Source organism: Ctenocephalides felis, unplaced genomic scaffold (assembly GCF_003426905.1).
Source record: "Ctenocephalides felis isolate EL2017-DRISC unplaced genomic scaffold, ASM342690v1 CF-g0.4_SCAFFOLD_01604, whole genome shotgun sequence".
Taxonomy (NCBI): domain Eukaryota; kingdom Metazoa; phylum Arthropoda; class Insecta; order Siphonaptera; family Pulicidae; genus Ctenocephalides; species Ctenocephalides felis.
The window spans coordinates 14910060-14935415 of NW_020537758.1; the positions used below are offsets into that span (position 1 = coordinate 14910060).

General features: G+C 29.9%; 1 protein-coding gene across 1 annotated transcript in view; it reads right to left on the reverse strand.

Moving 5' to 3' along the window:
- The window catches only part of LOC113372637 (homeobox protein prospero-like), a 171525-nt gene that overhangs the window by 9043 nt on the left and 137126 nt on the right, over positions 1 to 25356 (reverse strand). Inside the window, exon 4 of the mRNA XM_026612995.1 lies at positions 62 to 2316. Coding sequence (XP_026468780.1) covers positions 62 to 2147 — 2086 coding nt within the window. The 5' untranslated portion in view covers positions 2148 to 2316. The remainder of the gene's footprint in view (positions 1 to 61; positions 2317 to 25356) is intronic.

A 25356-nucleotide genomic window follows, 5' to 3' on the forward strand; every position in this document is an offset into this window, starting at 1 on the left:
TGACCGTTAATATTACTCAGGCCGTTCATTAGGCCAGGTGGTGCTGAATTATTGTTGTTACCTGGTTGATTGGGCTGCTGCGGCTGTGTCGCTTGGCTACCACGATCTGTCACTGGAGGAGGCCTTGCACGCGGGCTTTTGCGGTCGAGCAATTGCGAAGCCAATAGGAGATCCTTGTTCAGCTGTTCCGCTGCTGCTGCCGCTGCTTCGGAATGTTTTCCTAGATATCGTCGTTGGTGCACAAATCGCGTAACAACTGAATCCACAAGCGATGACAACGAGGCTGTGATTTCTGTTTTCAAAGCATCGGCTAGTCCCTCTAGATCTGAACCTGTAACTTGATTCATAGAAAGCGATACTGCTGCAGGTCGTGGCCTTTCGTTTGTGCTATCTTTACCCATTGACTGTGGCGATTGCTGTGATTGATTTAGAGTTTGACTCGACTGTGAATTACTTTGATGTGCGACTGGGCCGCTGTGATTGGGTATGTGCTGCGAATGATTCATATGCGGTGTCTGGTGCTGTTGTTGTTGCTGCTGCTGTTGATGTTGCTGTTGTTGTTGTTGATGATGTTGCTGATCTGCTGCAGCATGAGCAGCCATTGCTGCCTCCTTGGCCATTCTAGCTTCTTGCTCCATGAATAATTTTTGACTAACACCCAAATATACTGCTGCAGCATTGCTTATAGCGTGATGTGGATGTTGTACATGTGGGTGGCCCATTGCCAATCCGTGCGCTTCCGCGTGCATTTGCTGTTGCAATAAGGGATGTTGAGGTCCATTAAATGCTGCAGGCATACCGTGCGGATTTTGATGTCGCATTTGATGTGCGTGTGGATGAATTTTTGCCGCTGACATCATTTTACTCATCACTTGTGACATAATATTAGCTGGCGCCGGCGCCGTCTGTTGCACTGGTGGCGGTGATTGTGTCGTTTTAACGGATGGTGATGATATAGGTGTTCGTTTTTCTGTACATGTTTGACTCACTACATCTTGTTCAAGATCACTTGTAACTTCTTCCACTTCTTGAGTATCTGATTCGTGTTCCATTCGCGAGCACAATTGCACATATTTTTGTTGCATTTCAGCGAGTTGCTCCTGCATACTACGCAACTGTGATTTTAATGCATTTTTCTCAACACGTTTTTGTAACAACGTATGCGGTGTTTCTATTGTATCGTCATCGTCGTCGTCATCTTCTTCGTCTTCGATTAATAACTGCTGCATATTAATTCCCAATTGCGAATAATTGTCATGCTGTTGGGGATGATACAATTTACGTTTCTTACAACCATTCACTTGTTGCGGAGCAGGACTGCTGCGCATGCTCGACACTATATTTTCCACACGCGCACGTTTCATATCTAACGGTGCCGGTTGATCACTTTTATCGGGAGAACCGGGTTGTAAGTCTTTAACACGCGAATCTGTATTATTTGTATCCACTGTTTCCGGTTCGTTCTTGAGTGTTGGCAGTGGTGACGCTGGCAAAGAATGTTCCGAGTCCATTGGCGTCTCCTCAGACGGCGCAGCAATGTCTTCATCGACCACAACACTATTATCTGTCGTTAAAGAACCACCCTCCGCACGTCCGCTAACGCCGACCACTTCACTTATTTCACTATCCGCGGATACACACTGACCATCACCGTTGTGATGGTTATTATTATTATTATTCTTGATGCAATTATTGTTGTCGGGACCGGCTCGCAGTTCGCTCTCTAGCGCCATCAGCTCCTTCTTGCGGCCCTGCAGAATATCACGCAGCATGTGATGAGCCAATTCAGTAGCATGCGGAGATGGCGAACCGCCATCTTCAGATGAATGACGACCACCACCTACCTGATCCTGCGCGTCGCAGGCGCCCTCGTCACCAGGATGGCCCTGACGTCCGAGTAGCTCGTTCAACATTTTGGCTGGACCGTAGCCGGGACCAAACAACCCGAAGTGCTGTTGGTTCTGGCTGAAGATAGCCCCGTATATGCCTCCGCTCATGAAGGAAGGCCGTGAACTAAAATTCGGTATAGACGAGTAACTATTTCTTGGTTCTCCGGCGTCCACTCGCTGTCTGGTGCGTTTCGCCTTCTTCGATAGTTTATCTCCGTACAGGCCGAAACAGTCAGTATCCTCCTCCGATGACATCATAAGAACGGCCGCACGTTATTGGCCGACGGACCTCTCCGTCGGCGTGGTGGGAGACCCAGCGACAATAGTGCCTCTCGCTCCCTGCCACTGTACAGTTCACGCGGCTGACTCGCTCCTCGGTTCGCGCTCCTGGCTCGACGAAGCCTTACCTTCCCATCGCCGCCCGAACCTGCAAGGTGCAAGAAAAGCTTCAGTTAGAACGCTCGAACACGGACGAAGGTTAACGAAACGAAACGAAAGCTCGAACGCACGCACGCACACTACGATAAAAGCACAGCTTTCGTCAGCTGATACGCGCGATATAAATTATCGTCAAAGACGGTTACGTCTTGCAAGGAGCTCTTTAAATTTACTTCTACACGATTTAAAGGGCAAGCGGTCATGCTTCGCGATCGTAAGTAGTTAAAAAGACGGTTAGATTACGAACCATAACGCACTAATTATCTATGTTGACGGTTTAAAATTTAAAAGACCTCTTAAATAAACTTAATAAAAAATTCTTATAAAACATTTGTAACAATTTTCTTATCTTGTATTTAATAAAAAAAAATATTTTATAAGAAGTATTTAATAAACAAGCATAATAATTATCTCACTCACATAATTTTATTAAAACTTAAAATTATTGAAGCATGCAACAAATTGCCTATATTTTCTCTATTTTCAGTTATATCTTGGGAACCAAATAAGTTCATTTCGCGTAAAAACCGCTATAAAATTATATGAACTCTCTCACGACACAAAGGGGCATGGTTATGTAAAAAAAATACATTATCTGTTCATAATTAGGCACCCTCGTAATAAGAGCGCTGAACAATACCGATATGAAATTGGCTATTTCCTTATATTGAAAGCAGGTAAATGAATACTTACACAAAGTTTCTAAAACCTCAACTAGATAATTGATAAATAAATTTATATAAAAAATATATAAAAATTCATGTAAAATTTCAGAATATATTCATTTAATAACGTTTCAAATTAGTGAAGATTGAGTGACTTCAGAAACTCTCAATTTAAAAATTATGGTATTCAATCATTATAAAATATAATTTATAATATTTTTGATCATATGTAAAAAATATCTTTTCTAAATAGTTTGCAGTAATATTTCAAATAGACCTGTTAAATTTCTCACTAATAGGATTAAGAATATTTATAATACCTGCATTATGAATGAAGGAAAAGCAAGTAAGTAAGTGAATGATTAATTTCCATATACCTAATTTGTTTAGAAATAATGATAATAAGCAGAGTGCCTATATAAAAATAAAATAAAAAAATATTAGAAAAATGGATTAGAAAAAGAGTGAACGCAAAATTATATATACGTATAATTGAATAATTAGATTAATTATACGAAATGATGATATGACATACAATGACATAAATAAATATATAATATTTAAATATATTTTGTATGATCTCTTATCCCCGACTGGGATATACAAAATATGTATTTCAAAATTTAAAGAAAATATCGAAAATAAAAAATGCTCTTTGTATTTCTTGAACATCTAAGATAGAACTATAATTTGAAACAAGTTTGGATATTAAACTTTTAGAACTATTTGTGGTTTATGTCTCAACATACTGTTTCACTGTGGGGTTGACGTCGTTTCCGATTCCTTTTTGTTTTATCTCCCCCGCAATTGTAATAGTAAGTAGTAACAGCCAACAGGTAAAATTATTATCTGCGGCCTTTATCGGCCAAAACGAACATATTGTTCAGTCGTATGTGAAGCCCCGAACCCGGCCAAGAGACATATGCTACCTCGCGAACGAACACATATACCTATGCAGACGATATTTTATATCGGTAAGGTACGATATACACCATCTGTCGAATGGAATATTGCTTATGGTATCAAAAAGGAAAAATAATACACAAACGTAATTTGTAGTAAGTGCAATCAGTCGCTTGGAACTGTATTTAAATGGCATAATATCTAGCTGGTAAGATAAAGAATATTTGCGTGAGAAACTGTAGCATGTGGTGGTAGAAATAGTAGAGTTCAAAACTTGCTTGAAGTTTTAATTATTTTAAATATTTTTATAATTATGACTATTAAATGTTTAATCTATTAAATTTAATGTATTTTTTTTGAAAAAGTTCATAATTTTTAATTTTACTTTTGTGAAATTAAAAAAAAAAAAAAATTTTATAAATTAGGGGTAACAGTTCTTCAGATAGTCTTGAATGCAAAAAACGTTTATTTTAAGTTTTTAATTATTTTAATATTGAATAATAATTATTTTTACCTTCGAATATTCTTTTGTATATAATTGCTCACTAATCATTACATTACATATACACATAAAAATTGTAATTGATGATACCTCAAGCAATAGATGTTTACTCTTGCAAGAACATTAATAGTATGAAAATTCTAAATATATTTTCCTAACATTTATAGTAATATATAAATGCTTATAAAATTGTTGAAAAATAATTAATTAATTATAAATCATTTTATACTAGTTTAAAAAAAATAGAGTAGTGCCTAACTACTGCTTTTGCAATATTATATATTTTTTCAATAAAATATAATATCGAGTTAGTATCAATAATAAATCATTAATAATAATAATTTTAAACATAAATATTTTAAAACGCATAAGAAAAAATGATATTTTTCTATTTATTTTCAAGATTTATTCTCTTATACTTTCTATACGACTGCAAAATATACATATAAAACCATTAGATCTATTTACCATAATTGGTTTAGTAATTTAATTTTACATTGCTACTTTTTTTACAAATTATATGCTAGTGAAAGGTTCGTTTTATAAAAATATGATATATTAAATACTAACCAATCACATATTAGAAATTAATTGAAATTAGAAATTAATTGATATAAGAAACGAATCCTGTTATTCTAATTACATTTTTAATAAATATGATTCAATTTATAATTTTATAGAAAAATGTAATATATGTTCATGATGTATATTTTATATGAGGTTATAAATAAATAAATAAATAAATAAATAATACCAAATGCATTTTTTATCTATAAATATGATAAAAACTGTGTTTTTCTTTATGAAATTATAATAAAAAACATTGTTTTTCTATCTATGTAATAATGCATACAAAACATAGACACTTCATAAACATTTCGTGATTAAGTAGCATTAAGATTGTTCGTATAAGTAATGTATGAAGTGTCATCTGTAAAAATATGTATATGGTGAAGAAAAAAATTCAAAGAATTACCAACAAGTAGCTATGAAGTAGTCAGTCATTAGGAACGATTCTATATTGTCTACTTGACTCAAGAGATAAAGAAATTTACGTGAGAAAATAAAGCATGTGTTAGTATAAAAAATAACAAAAAATAATACTATGTATTTATTTCATTCACTTATTATGTAGATCTCGAACTTTAGTTTTAAATAAATGCAAATCAAAAGTCCAATAAGGTTTTATTATCAATTACTATAATAACTAAATACGTTGACATTCCACCTCCCAAGATAAATAACTTTTTATATACCAATAAAAAATATACTTTTGATATTCAAATATTCGAATGAAAGCAACAACCCGTTGAAAGCTTTCATTCATTCATCTTGCTTACGACATTTAAGTGAACTGAATAAATAAACAAGCACAAAAGAAATATAATCACAACCTTGCAGGTAAAAACGGCTAAGTCGAAAATCGTAGGGTTAAGGTTAAGCCAAGGACTGTGGTAAGTAATTTGAAACTGAAACTTAAATATTATTAGCAATGTATACAAAATTTAATTATGTAAAAGTATTTGTATATTATTTTAATGTTAATAAAGTACTAAAAATATTAGATGTCATGAACTTGATATTAAAAATTATTTCTACTATCGACTTGGCAAAAATCTCATCATTGTTCCTTACTCGTGCAAAAGACCCTCGGTGTTTCTATTCTCCAAGACGAGTAAAGCACTGTTTTCAGCCGAACTACCTGTGTGAGAACCCCGAACATATTTATATTATAAATGTCTCAACGGTCTTTTCCCATAAGGAGAGAGCACTAACTCAATGTACACAAAAATCGTCCAGGTGAGACGTCTTCTTCGTGGCCCCCGAGAAACAAAGTCATTTCGAACGCGCATCGGGGTTATTTTGCTTTTGAAAATATTGTTTCTTCTTTGTTGAAGATGATAGAGATTAAGCACAGTTTTGGTAACAAGTCGAACTTTGGGAAAAATATTGAGACTAAGTCGATAAAATAAAATTGAATTTTATAGCTTTACCTTTCTACTAATGCATACTTTTTAAGATAAAATTTTATGTTAAAATTCTTATGATTTTCAGTATTAAGAAATATATAATTTTTAAGCTAGATATTGTCAAAATTTATTGGAAATCCAATTTTAAGTAATTTATAAAAAAAATTGATAAGCGCAAATAAAACTAATAATGAGCATTTTACATAAGATCTGGTGCAAATTTCGGAGCAAATAATCTCATCAATGAAAATATAGTGAATTGTATCATGAAAACATTTGTAAATATAATATAATTTTCGACTTTATTTATTTAAAATATTGTAATAATTTTTTATTTTTTTTCCTTTATTATTTGTTTAAAAAGATTATCAATTTTATACGTTCTCTATAAAGTCAACTATCTCAAATGTGTTTATAATTTTCAAATGGCAATTTACTATATTACAACAAAGTGTATATATTAAATCAAACCTATTAAAAGTGTAGCAAATAGTAATTTTGTGAATAAGAACATTCTATACTATTTTTTGCATTATCATTAATATCATCATCAGAAGCATGGAAATGTTACAAATATTATTAAAAAAATCCGAAACATTGAATAAAATGATATAATAATATAAATGTAGAGATTTGTAAATATAATCTAATTTTCAGCTAATTTTAAATATTGTAATAATTTTTTAACGCATTCTTTACTATTTTGTTTAAAAAGATTATTGATTTCTCTAAGACAACTATCTCAAAATTATTTATAATTTTCAAATCACAAACTACTATATCATAGCAAAGTGTATATAACAAATCAAACCTATTAAAAGTGTAAAAAATAACTTTATAAATAAAAACATTCTACACTATTTTTTATCATCAATATCATCATCAGAAGCATGGCAATTTTACAAATATAATTTGAGTAAAGAATTTTTAACTAAAATATTGAATGAAAATCTTTTTCTGAAGAAAAAAGCAATACTTTAAATAAAATATAATATTATTATTTATGGTAATAATAAATTTGTGTAGATAGTAACATGATTATCAAAATGAAACAAATGCAGAGGTGCCTTCTAATCGATTTTTTACATTTTAGTGACGAACTACATAATTTTATTTTTATTTCATTTTATTCAAAAATTTGTTTTTTCATAAAACAATGTGTGTAAATTTGTGTATGTTATTTCTTAGTTTGTACTAAATAGCTTGTTGAATGATGACACACATACAGTGTCAAAACGTATATAATAAATAATTAAATTATGTATCGTTTTTTATTTCGACTATTTGATAATAAATAAACATTTCAAAAATTTATAAAAATGCTTATTATATATAATAAATATAAAAAAATTGTCATCTCGCCTTTCAAGCATTCAACATTTCTTTTGCGAATTTATAGACTCACCTATCGCATAAAATCTATTAGATAGATTTATAATAATAGAAACCGTTGAATAAAAAAACAAGAATCATATATCCAGTAGTTCCTGTATAAATTCCTGACAGTGTTGTACCGGTTTCTTAGGGCACAAAGCCATAAAGACTGTTGCAGTCACTGGCACAGGAACGCCTATGCCCTGCGACAATGCATAGGGTGCGTTTGCCCTTGCCCTTCCCGAATAACGAGGCCAAGAAAATCAAAGACGCAAAGGTGTTTTCTTACCGATTCACAGGGGCGAATTATCCATCCGTGGGAATATCGAATTTGGTGATGATATTTAAGTGAAACACGTTTTTGGGGTTATAGAGTAAAGGATACGTATGCATTTTTTGACGGAAAACACGAAAAAGAAAAATGAATTATTAGGTAAAAGTAAACGTAAATGTCTTATAGTTATATGGGAACATATTTTTATTGTTAAAATTAAAACTATATTTTATGTGACTAGGATCAAGCTAACATTGTAATATGGTTTTTATATTTTTTCCATAATTTATTTAATTTATTTAATTTATTAATTTTCCGAAGTTTGTTTTCATCAGATAATCCGATTCGCTAATTTTATGTTTTCTCGACGATTTAAGCCATTCTGAATCGATTGAGACCAAATTTGGAAAAAGTATGTGTTTGTGTGTGTGAACAGACTTTTTTGTATTAACAATAATGTTTCAAATGATTATTTAATAGTGATTTGAATTATTATCATAAGATAGATATACAAAATCCTAATTACTCACATTTCTTTTATGTAATATATCTACTATCTATCTAAGTAAAATAAATATTTTTAAACAAACATCGAGTGAGGCTTAAAGGTGCATTGGTAATAAAGTCCTTTAACATTATATCAAAAACAAGTAAAGTACATAATTTTTTTGCAATACTATTTGAAAGTAGAGGGCAAATAAGTGTAATCAGCCTTTGTCTTAATTCGTTCGATTTCGCTAATAGGATATAAACGGTCATGTAATATTTAAAAAAAAAATTGTTTGGAGTTTTTTTTTTGGTTTTGAGCGTTGTTATGTTTATAGTATCTGATTATAATTTTTAACTATATATTATATTATTTAATTCATTTGTAAAATTTATCGTTATTTTTAATTTAGATTCAACAGTTTTGTTTTATATAACCTCTTTAAAAGCTTGCCTGTGGGTGGGGTAAAAAGGACCAATTGACCTTTATATTGGCAAAGGTATAAACAATAAGAAAATAGTAAATAAAATAGTGAATTAAGTGAAAAATATCAATAATGTTACAAGATACAAATTAAATTAAGAGTTTTTCCAATTGTGCTGATGAATATTTCTAATAAAGTACCAGATCTAGGTTATATACACTGTGATCTATGTGAAAAATGTGTTCATAAAATTTGTATTTTGCATTGTTTGAATAATGTAGAATGTAGATATTATTTTAAAAAATCTCTTTAAATTTTGAGCGCTGTTGTTTAGTTTATAGTACCTGAATATAATTTTTAAGTATACGTTATTTAATTATTTTGTAAAATGTATTGTTATTTTTAGGCTAAAATCAATAGTTTTTAATATAATTTCTAGAAGGGCTTACATGTGGTAGTGGTAAGAAGGACTAATTGACCTTTGCATTGACAAAGGTATAAACAATAAGAAAATAGTAAATAAAATAGTAAATTATGTTAAAAAGATTAATGTTACAAGACACAAATTAAATTAACAGTTTTTCTAACTGTGCTGATAAAAATTTCTGCTAAAGTACCAGATCTAGGTTATATACACCGTGATATTTTTAAAAAATGTGTTCATAAAATTTGTATTTTGCATTGGTTGAATAATGTAGCTATTTAAAAAAATCCCTTTAAAATTAAAAATATGACATTGCATCTGTTTGTCTCCTGGCTGTCCTCTACAAATCTCACCTAAGGGGTAAAAAGGGGCATATAAAGAATTTTTTAAAAAAAGTAAAAAAAAACATATTTAATAATGAATTAACTGGGATTACTGATACGTCTTATGTATTGCGCTTTAGACAGTATATTTACTGAAAGTAAAATTGGACCTTTGCTCCTCGCCCTACTTTATTTAACAAGCTAAGCGAGTGCTCATTATTATTAATAATTAAAATTTAATTTTTTTTTAATAATTTATATTTTTACTCTATCCATTACCCGGCCCTGTGCTTTACCTCTACCATATTGTTCGTTCCAAGACGTTTGGCCTAACGTCTTCAAGACAACAATATCGCCCGAACATCTTGGCGGTTATTGTTATTCGAGCGAGAATCACGTGCTATGTCGTTTTTTAAATTTTACCATTTGGCAAGTCAGTATTGTAATAAGTCGAAAAGGGACGACGAATTCTTAAGACGTTGAATTCAACGTCTTAAGAATCACCGGTGGCGGCCAAGAAAGCAAGGGAGCGTGAAAGGGCTCGTGCTCTATGAGGGGACACATGGAATAACGGTCGTTTCGTGTATAAATAATGTGGCATGTGCGATAATTATACTAGAGTTTTTTTTAACGTTTTAAAAATATTTTAATATACATATAAAATAAAATCTCAAATTGGCAACTATAACAGGAAAAATGAAATATTATAATCAACTTTTATATATACTTTTTATATAGCTATGAAATATTGATTTTTATTTTTTTAACTTCCCGTAGGGTAAGTTATAGTAATCGCAAAAATATCGAAAATGAAAATTTCTGCATTTCTCGACGTTTCAAAGGTTTCTGAATATTTTGGCAAACCTTAGAAAAAATGGATGTATGTATGTGTGTATGTGTGTATGTGCGTGTATGGTATGTGTGTTCGGATACTAATTTTCGTTAACGATTTCGGGAACACGGATCAACCGATTTGAATAATTAAAAAAATACTCGATTTGTATTGATAAGGAGACGTGCTGATTAGTTTTTGGCAAAGGCAGGTTTAGCCGTTTCAAAGATACGGGGCAAACGGTAACACGGTTTTTAAGAGAACGGAGCGTCCGATTTTAAAAATTCAAAAACTAGTTCAGTTGTCTTGACAAGATGAAGAATTGATCAAATTTTTATGAAGGCAGGTCTAGCAGTTTCGGAGATCTAATGGAAAAAGCAAAACAAAAAGCCTTTTGGCGGTCAAAAATGATCATTAGACATATGCACGTCAAATTATCAGATATTTTATAGAGATTTTAACAATAAGTATGAATTTTGTTTGCATTCCTATGGGTTCCGTATCAATGTTTATCCGTTAGATGGCGACGCGACGCTTACGCGCTTTACATTTCGTCTCTATACTGTTAAAGCGGTACGATTGCTTTGAAAAAAAGTTCTGAATTTCTAAACTATGCTATTATTAAGTAATGAACTATTATAAAGTAATTTTTGTCGAATTTATAGTTTCTAAAAAATCTAATTTTTTCGGTGTAAATTTTTTTCAAAAATGTTTATCGCTTTTAAAAAAATAATAATTTTTAGTACGGGAAGTTCCAGCAATTTGCCTTAAGGCACAATGCCATGCGCCCCACTAGTTTTATTTAATGAAGATATAAAGATTTTTATGATATATTTAAAATTAAAATAAGATCAAATTAGTAACTCTAAAAGCGAAAATTAATTTGTAACATTAACACTTTTATATATATTTATCTAACTTTTATATTATATTTATCAGAAATAAAAAAATATAGTTAAAATAAAATAAGTTAATATTGTACGTAAATTATGTTCTTAGTATTTGTTGCACTACCAAAAAGTCCAGTAATATAGGTATATTATTATTTTATAAATAAGTGTTTTATCATATTTTTACATTGTTTGATTTGTTTAAAATAGGAATAACTGCTTGGTTCATATATCTGTAAACTCTCAGAATCGCCTTCAAATAAAAATAAAAACCTAAAACATTTTGAAATATTCCTAAAATAACAATCATTAATCTCTACATCTAAATATTGACAAAAATACTAATATTCGGTATAAGAAAATATTGTTAACCAAACGGTATCTATTTTCAACACATAGTATTGATATTTATCTGTAAACCACCCGGATATGCAAACCCTGATAATTTGTTGTTTACCCTTTATGTCTTTCTTCAACTCGTTGGGTGTCCTCGGAAACTCATTAATCACAATAAAATATCCTTTAACCGAATATATAACTTTTAATTTCTGCTTAAATTCATTTGCAGGGAAAACGAAAGTGATTTTGGGAAAGGGGTAGTTCTGAGAAATTTATGGTAGAATTTTGAAATTATTGACAAATTAGATTAGGGATCAAAGATTTATGAGATATGAAGTCATTCTATATTCACAATAGTCATGGGAAAAATTTATTTTATATTTATTATAGTCATCTTTATTTTTGCGCATTGACCGCTGTATTGAAATTAGCCTAAACCGGGTCTCAAGAAAAAATTCAATAAACAAACAGAACAATTACTGAATTATATTTTTGCTCTTCTAAAATTCACGAAGATCTTAGTCTAAGTTATTTATTTAAGTTTACCAAATATAGATTCATTTATCAAATATAGATTCATTTATCGTGGTCTCATCTATCAGTTCAAATTTGATTAAATCTGTGTTTAATTGATGAGTCTTGCCAATCCATCTTTCAGCAGGACACACACGTCAGTACGTCGACTGACGGGAAAACCGTCCAAGAGGAAACATCTCTAATGAGGAAACGGAAAGAGGTGCCTCGTGAACTTCAACTCGTAGCCGGAGAGGAGACGCAGAGATTACTGAATATTATAGCGATACTTAAAATTTTACCAAAATCATACTTAGGATTTAAAAATTGGTGAATCAAAGATATTGAAAATAGTATTTCGATGTACATCCTAATAGGAACCTTTTGATGTACACACCGATCTATATAGATATTGGTAAGATTCCTACACTTTGACTGCGGGCGTCGACAAGGTGTTGACTTATCTTTCTTAGTTCTTGGTAAAGATGTAGACACGATGTTGACGGTGCCACATTTACTATAAATCTATTCACAATTTAGTGGAACAGTGAAACCTACTAATTAGTCATTCCTATGGGTAGAAGAAGCATCCAAAGAACACTTTTTGACACCGCCAATAAATTACTGTTTAAATAAAACTAGTTTTTCAATAATACAATGTAAATATATCGATTTTTTATATAACCCGTTTTATCATAGAAAACCGATACAACATTTCTCCAACGTGTTAAAGATTTCTCTAACCACGTTTTCAACAAGAAGCTCAATACCAAGTACAGGTAAATACATCTAAACAACAATATAAATACAATATAAATACTAATAAACTATGATGTTGTAACAGATTTTGGCTAGTTCTTCAATATGTGCTATATTTGGACAAAACAGAATTTTGAATTTATATAATAATTAAAAAAAAATAGTAATATAAAAGTTCCTTCATGTGAGATTTTTTTTCTTGATTTTTGGAAGCTCAGTCATTTTTGGAAGCAAAACTGATATATTGACAAAGTGGACAAATGTTGATTATATTTACGGTATATTTTATACACTTGCAATATATAGGGTAGAGTAAGACTTAAAGAAGAAGGTAAAAAGGTCCACGAACCAAAGCTCAAAAACAAGTAAGGTTAAGAATTTTTCGGCAACAATATTTGAAAGTAGAGGGAAAATGATGTGTAACCAGCCATCACCTTGATTCCTACGATGGTGATATCATAAGATAAACGACAATGCTTGAAAACCCATAACAAAAGTATTTTTTCCGTTGTTGTTTTTTTTTGGTTGTGAGCACTGTTATTTAGTTCACGAGACCTAAATATGACTTTTAAGTCCACGTTATTCAAATGTTTTATAAGATGTATTGTTAATTTTAATTTAGATTCAGCAGTTTTTTTTATATAATCTCTATAAAAGCTTACATTTAAGCGAGACAAAAAGCACCAACTAAACCTTTACCCTGGTTAAAAGTGTGAACGATAAGAAAATAGTAAATAAAACGTAAATTAAGTAAAAAAAGCAATTTGACAAGAAATAAATTAAAAATAAATAGTTCTACCAGATCAAGGTTATATACAGTGTGATATTTGTAAAATATGTGCCCATAAAATATGTATTTTGCATTGGTTTAATAATTGGCTGCATTATCGTAAAATTATTTTAAATTTGAAAATAAGACAATGGATCCAGGGTTTGCGCCCTGGCTGTCCTTTTTCTAACCTGTCTATAGAGTGAAAAAGAGCAGATGACAAATTTTAGGGAAAAAACAATATTTCTGTAATTAAGAATTAACTGGAAATTTTATTGAATATAGTTTGGTAGTCGTTTGTATGATACCTGTAATGTAGTTCATTTGGTTTAGACAGTATAATCACTGAAGTCAAATGTGACCTTTAAGCCCTGCATTTGCAAAAATCGAAACTACGGCTTCAAAATAGCTAATGCAATACTTTATTTGATTAATCTGGAAATCAATAAATCATTGATAACTATGTATATGTTTAAGAAGCACTATCAGATGTTCTGTGATGTATGTACATCACCTCGTGTCGGGCCGTAATGGAAATGCCGTCCGCGCAATTTCATAAACACACGCACGGCTATCGAATCAACGCGCTTCGGCTTGAAACCAGGGTTCGTAGACAAAGGAAAACATTGGAGGAAAACCTTGAGCCAACGTAATAAATAGACTTATAGGAACAAGTTTGAAGGTATGAAAAATTTTTACAAATCAAGCAAAAATTGTATGCAAAAAATCAGTAGTTGCATTACCCTAGAGTTGCGAAAACTATTGGATTGTTACAAATTAATAAATAGCATTTAAATATTTTTGTGAGTTATTGATGTAAGTGTGGTTTCTAAAATAGTACATAATGATAAAAAAATAATACACATTTTTTGCAACTCATAAAAAAAATTATATTGTACAAAATGCACCAGACAGGGAACTGGAGAATTAAAATTACTAATTTATTGACTAAGAATGCATCTGTTATTACTAAAACTGCAAGTCAATCTCGGTTAATGTAAAGTGTTCAAAAATAAAAAATAGCGAATTTAAATAATAAATTATGATTATGTTTCATGTTTATTATAGTTGTTCTCCCCTGTGTGCATCATCGCTGATTAAGAAGTCCCCGGACAAAAGTAGTTAGAGAATTAAGTATTGTCATACACGGACACTTATAGGTCGAATTAAATTTAGAGTGAGACTGATCCGCGAACTGATTAAAATTGTTGAGGATAAATTGCCTCAGATTATAGGTTTCACTTGTGGGGCTCTGCGATTGGCTGTTCTGGACAAAGTAGTCGCAATTTGATGCATCAGCTCATGAAAACATCATTAAATCTTTGTAACTGATAATAAAATATATATATATATATATATATATATATATATATATTAACATATCCGTGTCACCCTTAAGACATATACACAAACATTAAAGATGTATATATATGTACATATATTTTTAATTATAACGATTTAAAAATAAATTACCCAAATAAGGCAAGTAAAACATGTCACATAAAACGAAACTAATTGCTGGTATCTATCTATTCTACTAATATTTAATATTCAACATACAGCAAAATAACACACGAAGTGATTTATCTGTACACAGTTATTATTGAAAGAAATTGAATAAAAAGCTCACTTTTAGCCCTTTACAAGCGATTCGACCTACATATTATGTTAATGTAGGAAGTCGACACAATGTAATAAAGGAATCTTGTTTAAACAAACATACTTAATTTTTCTCATTTTGTTTTTTTTCTTAAAATCAGTATAGTTAAGCTGTTATGATGACTGTTACTACCGTAATCAGTCTTTCCTACTTTTGTATTGAAAATCTATTTCAACATCAAAAATCAGGATCCACCCTCCCCCATATCTCGCCGTCTCCTAATTTTAAGCTTGACCCACATAATTCTACGATTTCTGTCCAAATTATACTGTGTCCTATTGGTGCAACAGTTGTCGTTTATAGACGATTCGAATATAATGATTTCAATAATAATGTGTCTCGACCATCGTCCACTACTACGTTGTCCATGAGATCGGTGACAAGGGTAGACGTAAGATGGAAGCTTCCTCTGCCAGGCCGGACATGAGGCTAACGGTTCACACACCAATCAGCACAATCATACAGATTTAGATATAACCAGACCAGACGATAAGAGTATATTAAGTTCTATTTTTATTCTTTTTGGTAATAGACTAGAACTTATGATAGATAGAATATTGTTAGCCTTAACAAAAATGCAAAACAGATAATTTTGTCATATCATAAACAAAACCATTTTTTATTTTTGCCCTTGACCGCTAATTGTCGACATGTGCGGTATTAATTGCGCGTCTTGCATCATATAAGTAAATTAATGTATGTACTTGAGAATTAACTCGATTTGTTTGTTGAGTCATATGTCTTGCAATTTAATTTCTTGGGAGAATCGCTTTGAGCAGTTTCTCTAAGCCATTATAGTTTGTCTGCTCGAACACGTGCAAAAAAGATTATGAAGATAATCTACATACAGTATTTAAAAGTACACATCTACCAGAAGCAAAATTTCACTATATAAATGTAATATTATATATTATTTTATACACTACAAAAAATCTATAATTTATTCAGTCTCTAGACCATTTCAGGATATGAATATTCTCCGAACATAATAAAACCAACATAATTCATTCATCCCCTAAAATATGAACCCCAAAAGAAACCACGATTGCAATGTCGTCGCATACACATCATACCACTGTTTCGAAATCTCTAGACCCTGAACTAATTTAAATCAAATTACCCTTCGGTCGTAAACCAAACCTAAAACAATGTCCCATTAACGCGCCAAGTCGGTTTCTTAGTTAAATGTCTGCGGGCGCAAGTGTCATCATTTCTTTCCTATAACGATAATTATTGTTCCGCTCGGATTTCCCAGGCGCCGACTTTAATATTGGTGACATCCTGCCAGAGAGGATAAATATGTCAATAAGGGAAGGAATATGATTTTTTGTAAGTTGAAACAATAGCTCAATTAGGAGAAGGACAATTAGAAAGCAGTATTCCGAAATGTATTGATGTACAGTTAAGATTTTTATACTTTATTTACTATTCTCATTGGAAAGAGCAGCTGGTAGTAGAGCGAAATTCTTGCAAATATCCGCAGTCATTTTCGGAAGCAAATCCGTTATATTGACAAATGCGGCGAAAGTAAAAATGGGAAGTAAATTCTGTATTAAGCCAACATTGCAATGACAAAAAAAACTGTTCTCTCTCACACACACACATACTTTTTTCATATTTGGTCTTATTCGATTCAGAATGGCTTGAAACGCCGAGAAAACATAAAATTAGCAAATAGAATTTTTTTGATGAAAACATAAACTTCTGCTTCGGGAAGTCAAAAACTTGCCGTATATGGCATCGCTGCAAATTGCTGGAACTTCCCGTGCCGTAACGAAATGTTCGAGGAATATTAAATGTTTACAAATAGATTATTATAAATACTGTAACGTTGTCAAAGATTTATAAGAATTATATAAACTGAATTGCAAAGTTAAAATTATTTATTTAAAGTATATAAGAGAGCTTTAGAACTTTAGCCGAAATCAAAATTAAAATCTTAATTATTTTTTATATACAAAATAAATTATTTTTGTAAAAATAATTTTTTTTTTTTCAAAAGCAATTGATTCATCAACACAAGCAGAAAGTTTTTTGAAAAATTCAAATCGGAGGCATAGTTCTTTCAAAAATGCCATTATCTAGTATCTTCTAAATGGCTGGACATGCCTGTGCCAAAAACTAATTACCAGTTTTCCCAATTATTACAAATTGAATGTTTTTTGGATTATTCCAATTGGATACTCCGTCCTCTAAAATTTTCTATTCACTCTTTGCTCTGTATCTTCGAAACGGCTGGGCCTGCCTTTGCCAAAACTAATCAGTACATCTCTCCATTCAAATCGGTTGATCCGTGCGCTCTAAAACGTGGATGAAAAATGGCGGACACACACATCCATTTTCTTCTGAGGTATGCAAAAATATTCAGAAACCTCTAAAACGTAAAGATATGCAAAAATTTTCATTTTCGAATTATACCCATTAATTAGGGTAAGTTAATAAAAATTTCGAAAATTATCCTACGGGAAGTTAATAAAAATGATTAAGATGCAGATGAGTTGAACAAACAAAGCAATCTGAAGATTCTTTATATTTAAATTATAATGTATACATTGATTATGGATAAATTACGCTAAGTAATGCACAAAAACAATTAAATGGCATTGAGAATAAATGGATTTGAAAATGATTAAAGAACTAAAGAATACGAAATCATGACTGTCTCATTGATCATGATCAAATTGATGAACTTAACCGATGATTATATAATTCTGTTTTATGCATTATTATTAAACATACTTATACTTGAGATTATAACAAATGATCTCACAATCAAATAACTTTTTTATTACCAACTGTGCGAACATCTTAAAGTATTATTCAATTGATGCATCGATGCCAAAAGGGAGACTGCTGGACGCCTACTGATTGCAATATCCGGCCTGCGGGTAAAAATGCATTGCTACAATTTCTAATAAATTCATACGACCATGACAATTTGAGCGATTAATTAAATGTGGGTCAGTTTCTGCACTAGTTATACAAACTTACGACGAGGGACCGAATTCACACGATATGAGAGAAATCTTCAGTCAAGGAAAAATTTATAATTTATCGGGTCAATTTGAATGAATGCACTTTTTGCTTGAAAGCAAGAGTTATCTCTGAATTTTTTTTTTTTTAAGTATCAACCTCAAATTGATTTCTGTCTAATAAATGATACAAATGTTTGTCACAAAGTGGTGAAGAATAATATAAATTCATTAGGGTTGTTGCATTATATAATAACGACAGTAGGGCCTCAGAGATCTTCAATTTTGGTACGAATTTCCTTCCTGTTTATTCCGACAGGAAACTTCTCGGATCTGCAAATGTAGAGACTGTGTCTGCCTCATATATATATATATATATATATATATATATATATATATATTTATATAAACCATATATAATACTTTTATACCATTAAACTTTTCCATATTCCGCCGATAAAGGGTTGATAAAATTCCTAAGACTATAATTTCATATAAAAAAATATACGTAATAATCGCTTCTATATCAAAATGCATTAGATATATTAAAATGAAATGATCGACAATTATCCTTACCAGAAAACTAAAAGATTATGAATGGTTGAATTACATACTGGAAGAATACATTAAGCCAGTACATTATATGGACGAGCAAAAGTCAGTTAATTATTAAGGTAATGGAGAAAAATAAATAGATATAATGTTGGGGCTGATTGATAATGAAAAATACATGAATATAATACGATAATATAAAAAACATAGGATATCTGTAATTGCGATTTGTTATATAATTTTTTTGACATATTAATAATCACCTGCATTCTAAAAATAAATAAAATTACTTTATTTTTATGGCTAATGCTAAAATGTTCTGCTGCTTACATAAGTAAGATATTTAGTTTTTCTTTATTTAGTAAAACTTCAATTTTGATCTTCTTTTACGAATAAAATATTTTACGATCAAAATTATTATATTATTACATAATTCATCATTGACGATTTTTGTATATTATGCAACCCAAATGTGTAATTATCTAATTGTCTAAATATCGAAAAACCTTTCAGTCAAAATAGCAATTATAATGCATTAAAAATAGAAAATTGTTACAAAAGTACTACATAAAGTTGTGAAATGCTAATGTAGGTATAATTTCACTAAAAGCTTTTCCAGTAAATGATTAATGCCTTTTAATAGTATCACGATCTGAATAGTAATTAAGGATGTGTCTGATGACGTAGATTTAAGATTATATAGTATTGTCCTAAATAAATATTACTGAAGAACAAATACTTTGAAAAAGACTTCCTTTCGATTTGAAGATGGTTTTGTCTTGAGAGGCAGCTAACCAAATAGAGAAATCTGAGACGATTTTATCAAATACAGTTGATTGAATAAAATAGGTTGTAAGTTATATAATATTCTATACGAGGTGATTTTAAAATTATAAAATCATAATTATACATGTACAATAATTTATTATAATAATTGAGCGTTTTTTGAAATTTCTCATAGTATTGTATTTATGACACAAATCTTGAACATTATAATTATTTATTCTGGTAAAATTGTTGCAGTCCCAAAACAAATTATCTTAGTATGTAAAGTAAAATATAGTTATAAATTATGTGTTTATTTGCATAGTAATACTCTATTTTTGAATATTGGGATATTGAATGGGATATTGCCCTCGTTGATGCATCTAATACAACTTATCTATCAATCACAAAACAGAATCCAATTTTTGTTTGAATTTTTATTTATAGGTATAATAAAATTAAATTGCAATATTATGTATCACAATAAAAATCAAGGGAGTTAACCCTATATAGCTTAGCTCTTTTTTTAAATTACTAAATTCTCAATATTCGACATTCGACAAAAGCGCATATTCCTATAGCGTGTCCCTATATAATTTAAGTCGTCGCACAAGTCAAAAAGTACACTTCATTAAATACTAGAATGATTAATGAGATAATAGTCACTTTAAAAACCCGCAATTTTCTAAACTTTTCATAAAACTTTTCCATGTCAGTCGTAGTCGTACTTTATATGTAAGCACAAGATATGATATTATAAAGGGCACGACTTTAATTTTTAATGACGCTTTGAAATAAGTTTTGTGATCGAATTATGACATTAAGCAATCAACTGTAAAATAATTTATCTAGTGTATTCCGAAGATTAAATAATAAGGGTGGAATATATGAAAAGAAAAATGAAGAAATTATAATTAAACACATGTTTCGACTTTAATAATAATACGTCTGATTTCTTTTAATATTACTCGAATAGAATATTTGATGTACACCAATTATCAAAAATATACGAAAAAATGCCTAAGAAGTTTCACGTGAATTCATTGGATTCTATAAAGTATAAAACAATATAGGGTAGGACGGGGCACAAAGATCCAATTTGAATTTGAGCTATTATATTGTAACAACCAAATAACCAATTATAGCGCAACAAATAACACATATCAAACAAACAACTATCTGACTATGCTCAGTAAAACTTCTAACCGAATCATCATCGTAAAAATGCGCATTTTTTGCTGTTTTTTTTTAAATTTGTCACCTAGTCCTTTGGAAGAAATAGGTCCAATATCATATTTTCAATTTTAAAGAAATTTTGCAAAATAATAGCTACATTATACAATCAATGCAGAATAAAAATTTCCTGGTACATTTTTTAAAACACAAAACTGTATATAACCTTGATCTGGTTATTCGTCAGAAATAATTATCTGCAGAGTTGGAAAAACTATGTACTTATTTAACCTATCTCTTGTAAATTTCCTATTCTTAACTTAATTTACATTTTTATTTTTTGTTTTTTATTGTTTATACCTTTGCCAGAGTAAAGCCTCAGTTGTTTCTTTTTACTCTATTCATATGTCAGCTTTTATAGAAGTTATATAACAAACTGTTGAATTTAACTTAAAAATAACAATATATTTTCTAAAACATTTAAATAAGGTACCCTTAAACATTATATTAAAGTCTCGTAAACTAAATAACAGTGCTCACGACCAAAGAACTACCAACAAACGAAAATACTTTTTTTATGAATTTTCAAACAATGTCGATTATCTGTTTACAGCAACGTCGTAAGAGTCAAGGTGAATGCTGGAAACACATCTACTTTCCCTCTACTTTCAAATATTTTTGTTAAAAAGCTTTACTTGTTATTTAGGGGATTGTTGAAAATATATTGGGTGGTATAAAGCTTATAATAATTAGGAGCTAAGCTAAAAAGTTTAAATAATGTAGCCTTAAATTTTTTTTAAGGTCTCGTAAACTAAACAATAGTACTGACGACCAAAAAAACTAATAAGGAAAGAAAATGCTTTTTGTTATGGATTTTTAAACAATGTCGATTATCTGTTGATAGCGACGTCCTAAAAATCGATGGCTGGTTATATATTTTTTCTCTCTACTTTCAAATATTCTTGTTGAAAAACTTTATTTGTTATTTAGGAGAAAATGTGTTTAAAATATATTGGATGGTATAAAGTTCATAAATTTTAATTTTTACAAATCTTTTTACAAGTGTTTCTATAATTTCATATATTAAAATGTCATGGTTTAATATATGTGTTCGCGCCATATCAAAGTGTGCAGTTATATTGATATATAAACAAAAAATTATCAATCGAAAATCAAACAAAAAATCTAATCAATCAATACGTTATCAAAAACAATATTGAAATTATAATAAATACAATGTAATTTATGTAATTAACACAATCGTTGAAAAAACAATATAAAATTACAGAAAAAACTTGTAAAAATAAATTAAAAATTAAAAGTTACATTAGCTTTAACCATATGCACTAAGAATGATTAAATTAAAACTCACCAAAACCAATAAAAAAAATCTTACACGTCCAAACATGACAAACACAAATATGTTTAATTACAAAGGAAGTACATCGAAGCAAAGCGATAGATAAACCCCGTATCATCAAAAATACCTCGTATTGCACCTACACAAAAGGCACAAAAAAAAGCAGCACGAGTATCCGGACACTAAATAGCATATAGAACAACAAAAAGAGTTAATTATTACCTAAATCAGAAAGTGTGCCGATGCACGTGCTCAGATGCGATGCGATACGATAGATATAAAATTGACGCGGAAGCGCGCTCCTTAGAGCATGTTACCTGGGCGTGTTGCTGCTGTCTATAATGACGGCTTCCGTCTATAATGACGAGACGGACGATGGATATTAGGTATTATATATTAGCGACAGTGGTGATTTCTGGGCAATCATCGTTCATATAGGGATAGAAATGTGATTAAAATATCGATTTAAAGAATATTGGACACATATACACAAATCAAAAATAATTGATACTTTTTTTCCAACAGTTACAATTTTTTTCCCTTTTCAATACTTTTTCTAATTTTTATTCTAAATTATTTTAACATTTTTCTACTTTAAGTATTTTATCATTACAGTTATTTTCATATTGTATATTCTTTTTTGATACTGCTCTTAATTTTTATTTTCCAGATATGAGACTCAATTAAAAATTGCATAACGAATATTTAAGGATTTTTTTTACCACAAGAAGACTTTCAAGATCTACAACAATTAAACTATTCGAATTTTATTACATTTTTTTTATTAATATAAAGATTATATAAGATTTATTAATATATAAGATTTCTAATATTATTATCAATGTCGACATTGAAGTTAGATACAAATTTCACAACACTAGCAGAAACGGATGTAAACCTTTAACTGTGACACAGGAAACCTTACTGAATTACAACATAATATCGATGATAAGGGAGAGATTTCTAGAGACAATATCCATATCATTTGAGGAACTGAATTGAGTCGATCAAAATAATTATCAAAATTAAATATTACTTCGAAAATCAATAAGGGAAATGATGCCACTCAATAAGTGGTTAAGTCAATTTTCTCTATTTTTTAGACAATGAATTGTGGAGTTTGAATAGCCGTATAAAACCTGGTGTCAGAAATTAGTCCTGCAAATTTCGTCAAAAGTACTAATATTATAATTATTCTCATCAGAGGAAAAGATACCTTCGCAAGTTATCTCATTTCTGCCAAAATTTAACTTAATCTCTGGGATGACAGTATTTTTCAAATACATGCAACTGATACAAAATTAATTATTATAATTAAATATATATATATATATATATACATATATATATCAATAATGTAATCATTTATATTTAATAATTAAAGTAAATTTGTTTAAAAACTATAATTTATCATGGACAAAATAGCACAATACATTTGTCTATCAGAAAAAAATATTAGGTATTTTTAAGATATTGTATGTAAAAATGGTTTAATGCATACAATTCCAAACGAAGATTTTAAATACCTTCTTTTTACAGTGATGTCACGTTCGAAACATAAAATATTGGCATATGGGTTTAATAACAAAAGACCGAATTTATTGATTTATGTCTTTTCTGAATTCTAAGAATAATTCTTAAATATTTAGGTTTCTTTAAATCTGTTGCAAATGTTTAAATCGATTTACATTTATTTATTTTATCTGGATAAAATATTTATTATGCACTAAATTATATATTATAAATTATTTTTGAATACCGCTCTTAAATTGGACAAACATATTTTGATAATATAGATTAAATAAATATAAAAAATAGACAGCCCTTAATTAAATGTAATAAGTGAAGGAAAATTAGTATATAAAACTTGAAAAAGTTTTGTGAGTGTTTTTTAAAATAAAACTATGTCAATTTATCAATAGAGTTAGTTGTATAATTTACATCTAGAAGACATTAATTAAAAAAGTGCAAAGCATTCGAATATCTATGGTCGGTCGCACTTAAGAAAACCGACTTTAATTGCGATTGCAGTGCTGAGTTGTTTGTTCAAACAAGATATATATTGCAGGTCGCATTCTCAAAGAAAATATTATATTTGCATGAAAAGAAAATACTCCAATTAATTTTTATCGTGGCACAAGCTTAATTAATATTAGTGGCACTTTTTACGCGACGGCAAAAGTTAAAAAGAACTTTGCAATGAAACAAAAATCATCTTAATAAAGATAACAGTATTCGTGGATGTTATAGAATTTTGAAATATGAAATAACTTTCAAAATTCTATAATCCACCCTATTTCCACTTCAATCGATTCAATTAATGACGCCTTTACCAGTCATGTCAATCAATATTTAAGTATTTCGACTAACAAGTTCGTTATTTGCATAGAAATCGTTCGATGCGTGCAAAGATGCATTCACTTACTAAAGACCTCATTATCTTCTTGGAACTTTTGCACAAAACTAAGAATATAAACGGAAAACTCTAGTCTATTATGAGTACTAATTACAATGAAAACCCGCTTGGAAGATTGATTAGTCATGCAATTTAACGATATAAATACTTTTGCATAGGTTTATTTCTATGTGTCTATTTGCTTAGCCTGTGCAAATAAAAAGATAGCTATCTACGTGCAAAGAATTGATGATTATATGTCTTCGTTTGGAAAAGCAAATAATTTTTAATTGAGTTGGAAAATATAGCACAATACTGTCTGTAGGTAATAATCAATTACTTGTACATTTACATGCAAAATATTTAGTTTATTAAAAAAAGACATTGGATTTCCTGGCAGTCTCAATATGTACAAGTATACAAAATACTGAGATGAGCCGAGATTTTTACTGAACATAGTCAGATAATAGTTTGTTTAATATGTAGTATGTGTTGTAATGTATTTCATTTAGTTTAAAGGGTATAATTATTAAAAAAGAGGTAAATTGGATCTTTGTTTATCCCTACCCTACCCTGCATGAAATTTATAAATGTTATGAAATTTCATATTATAATAGACAATGAACATGAATTTAACAATACAATTTAAACTTTTTTCATTTTTTTTTAAATTTAGTGATGTGTGGCATCGTGTTTTAAGGCAA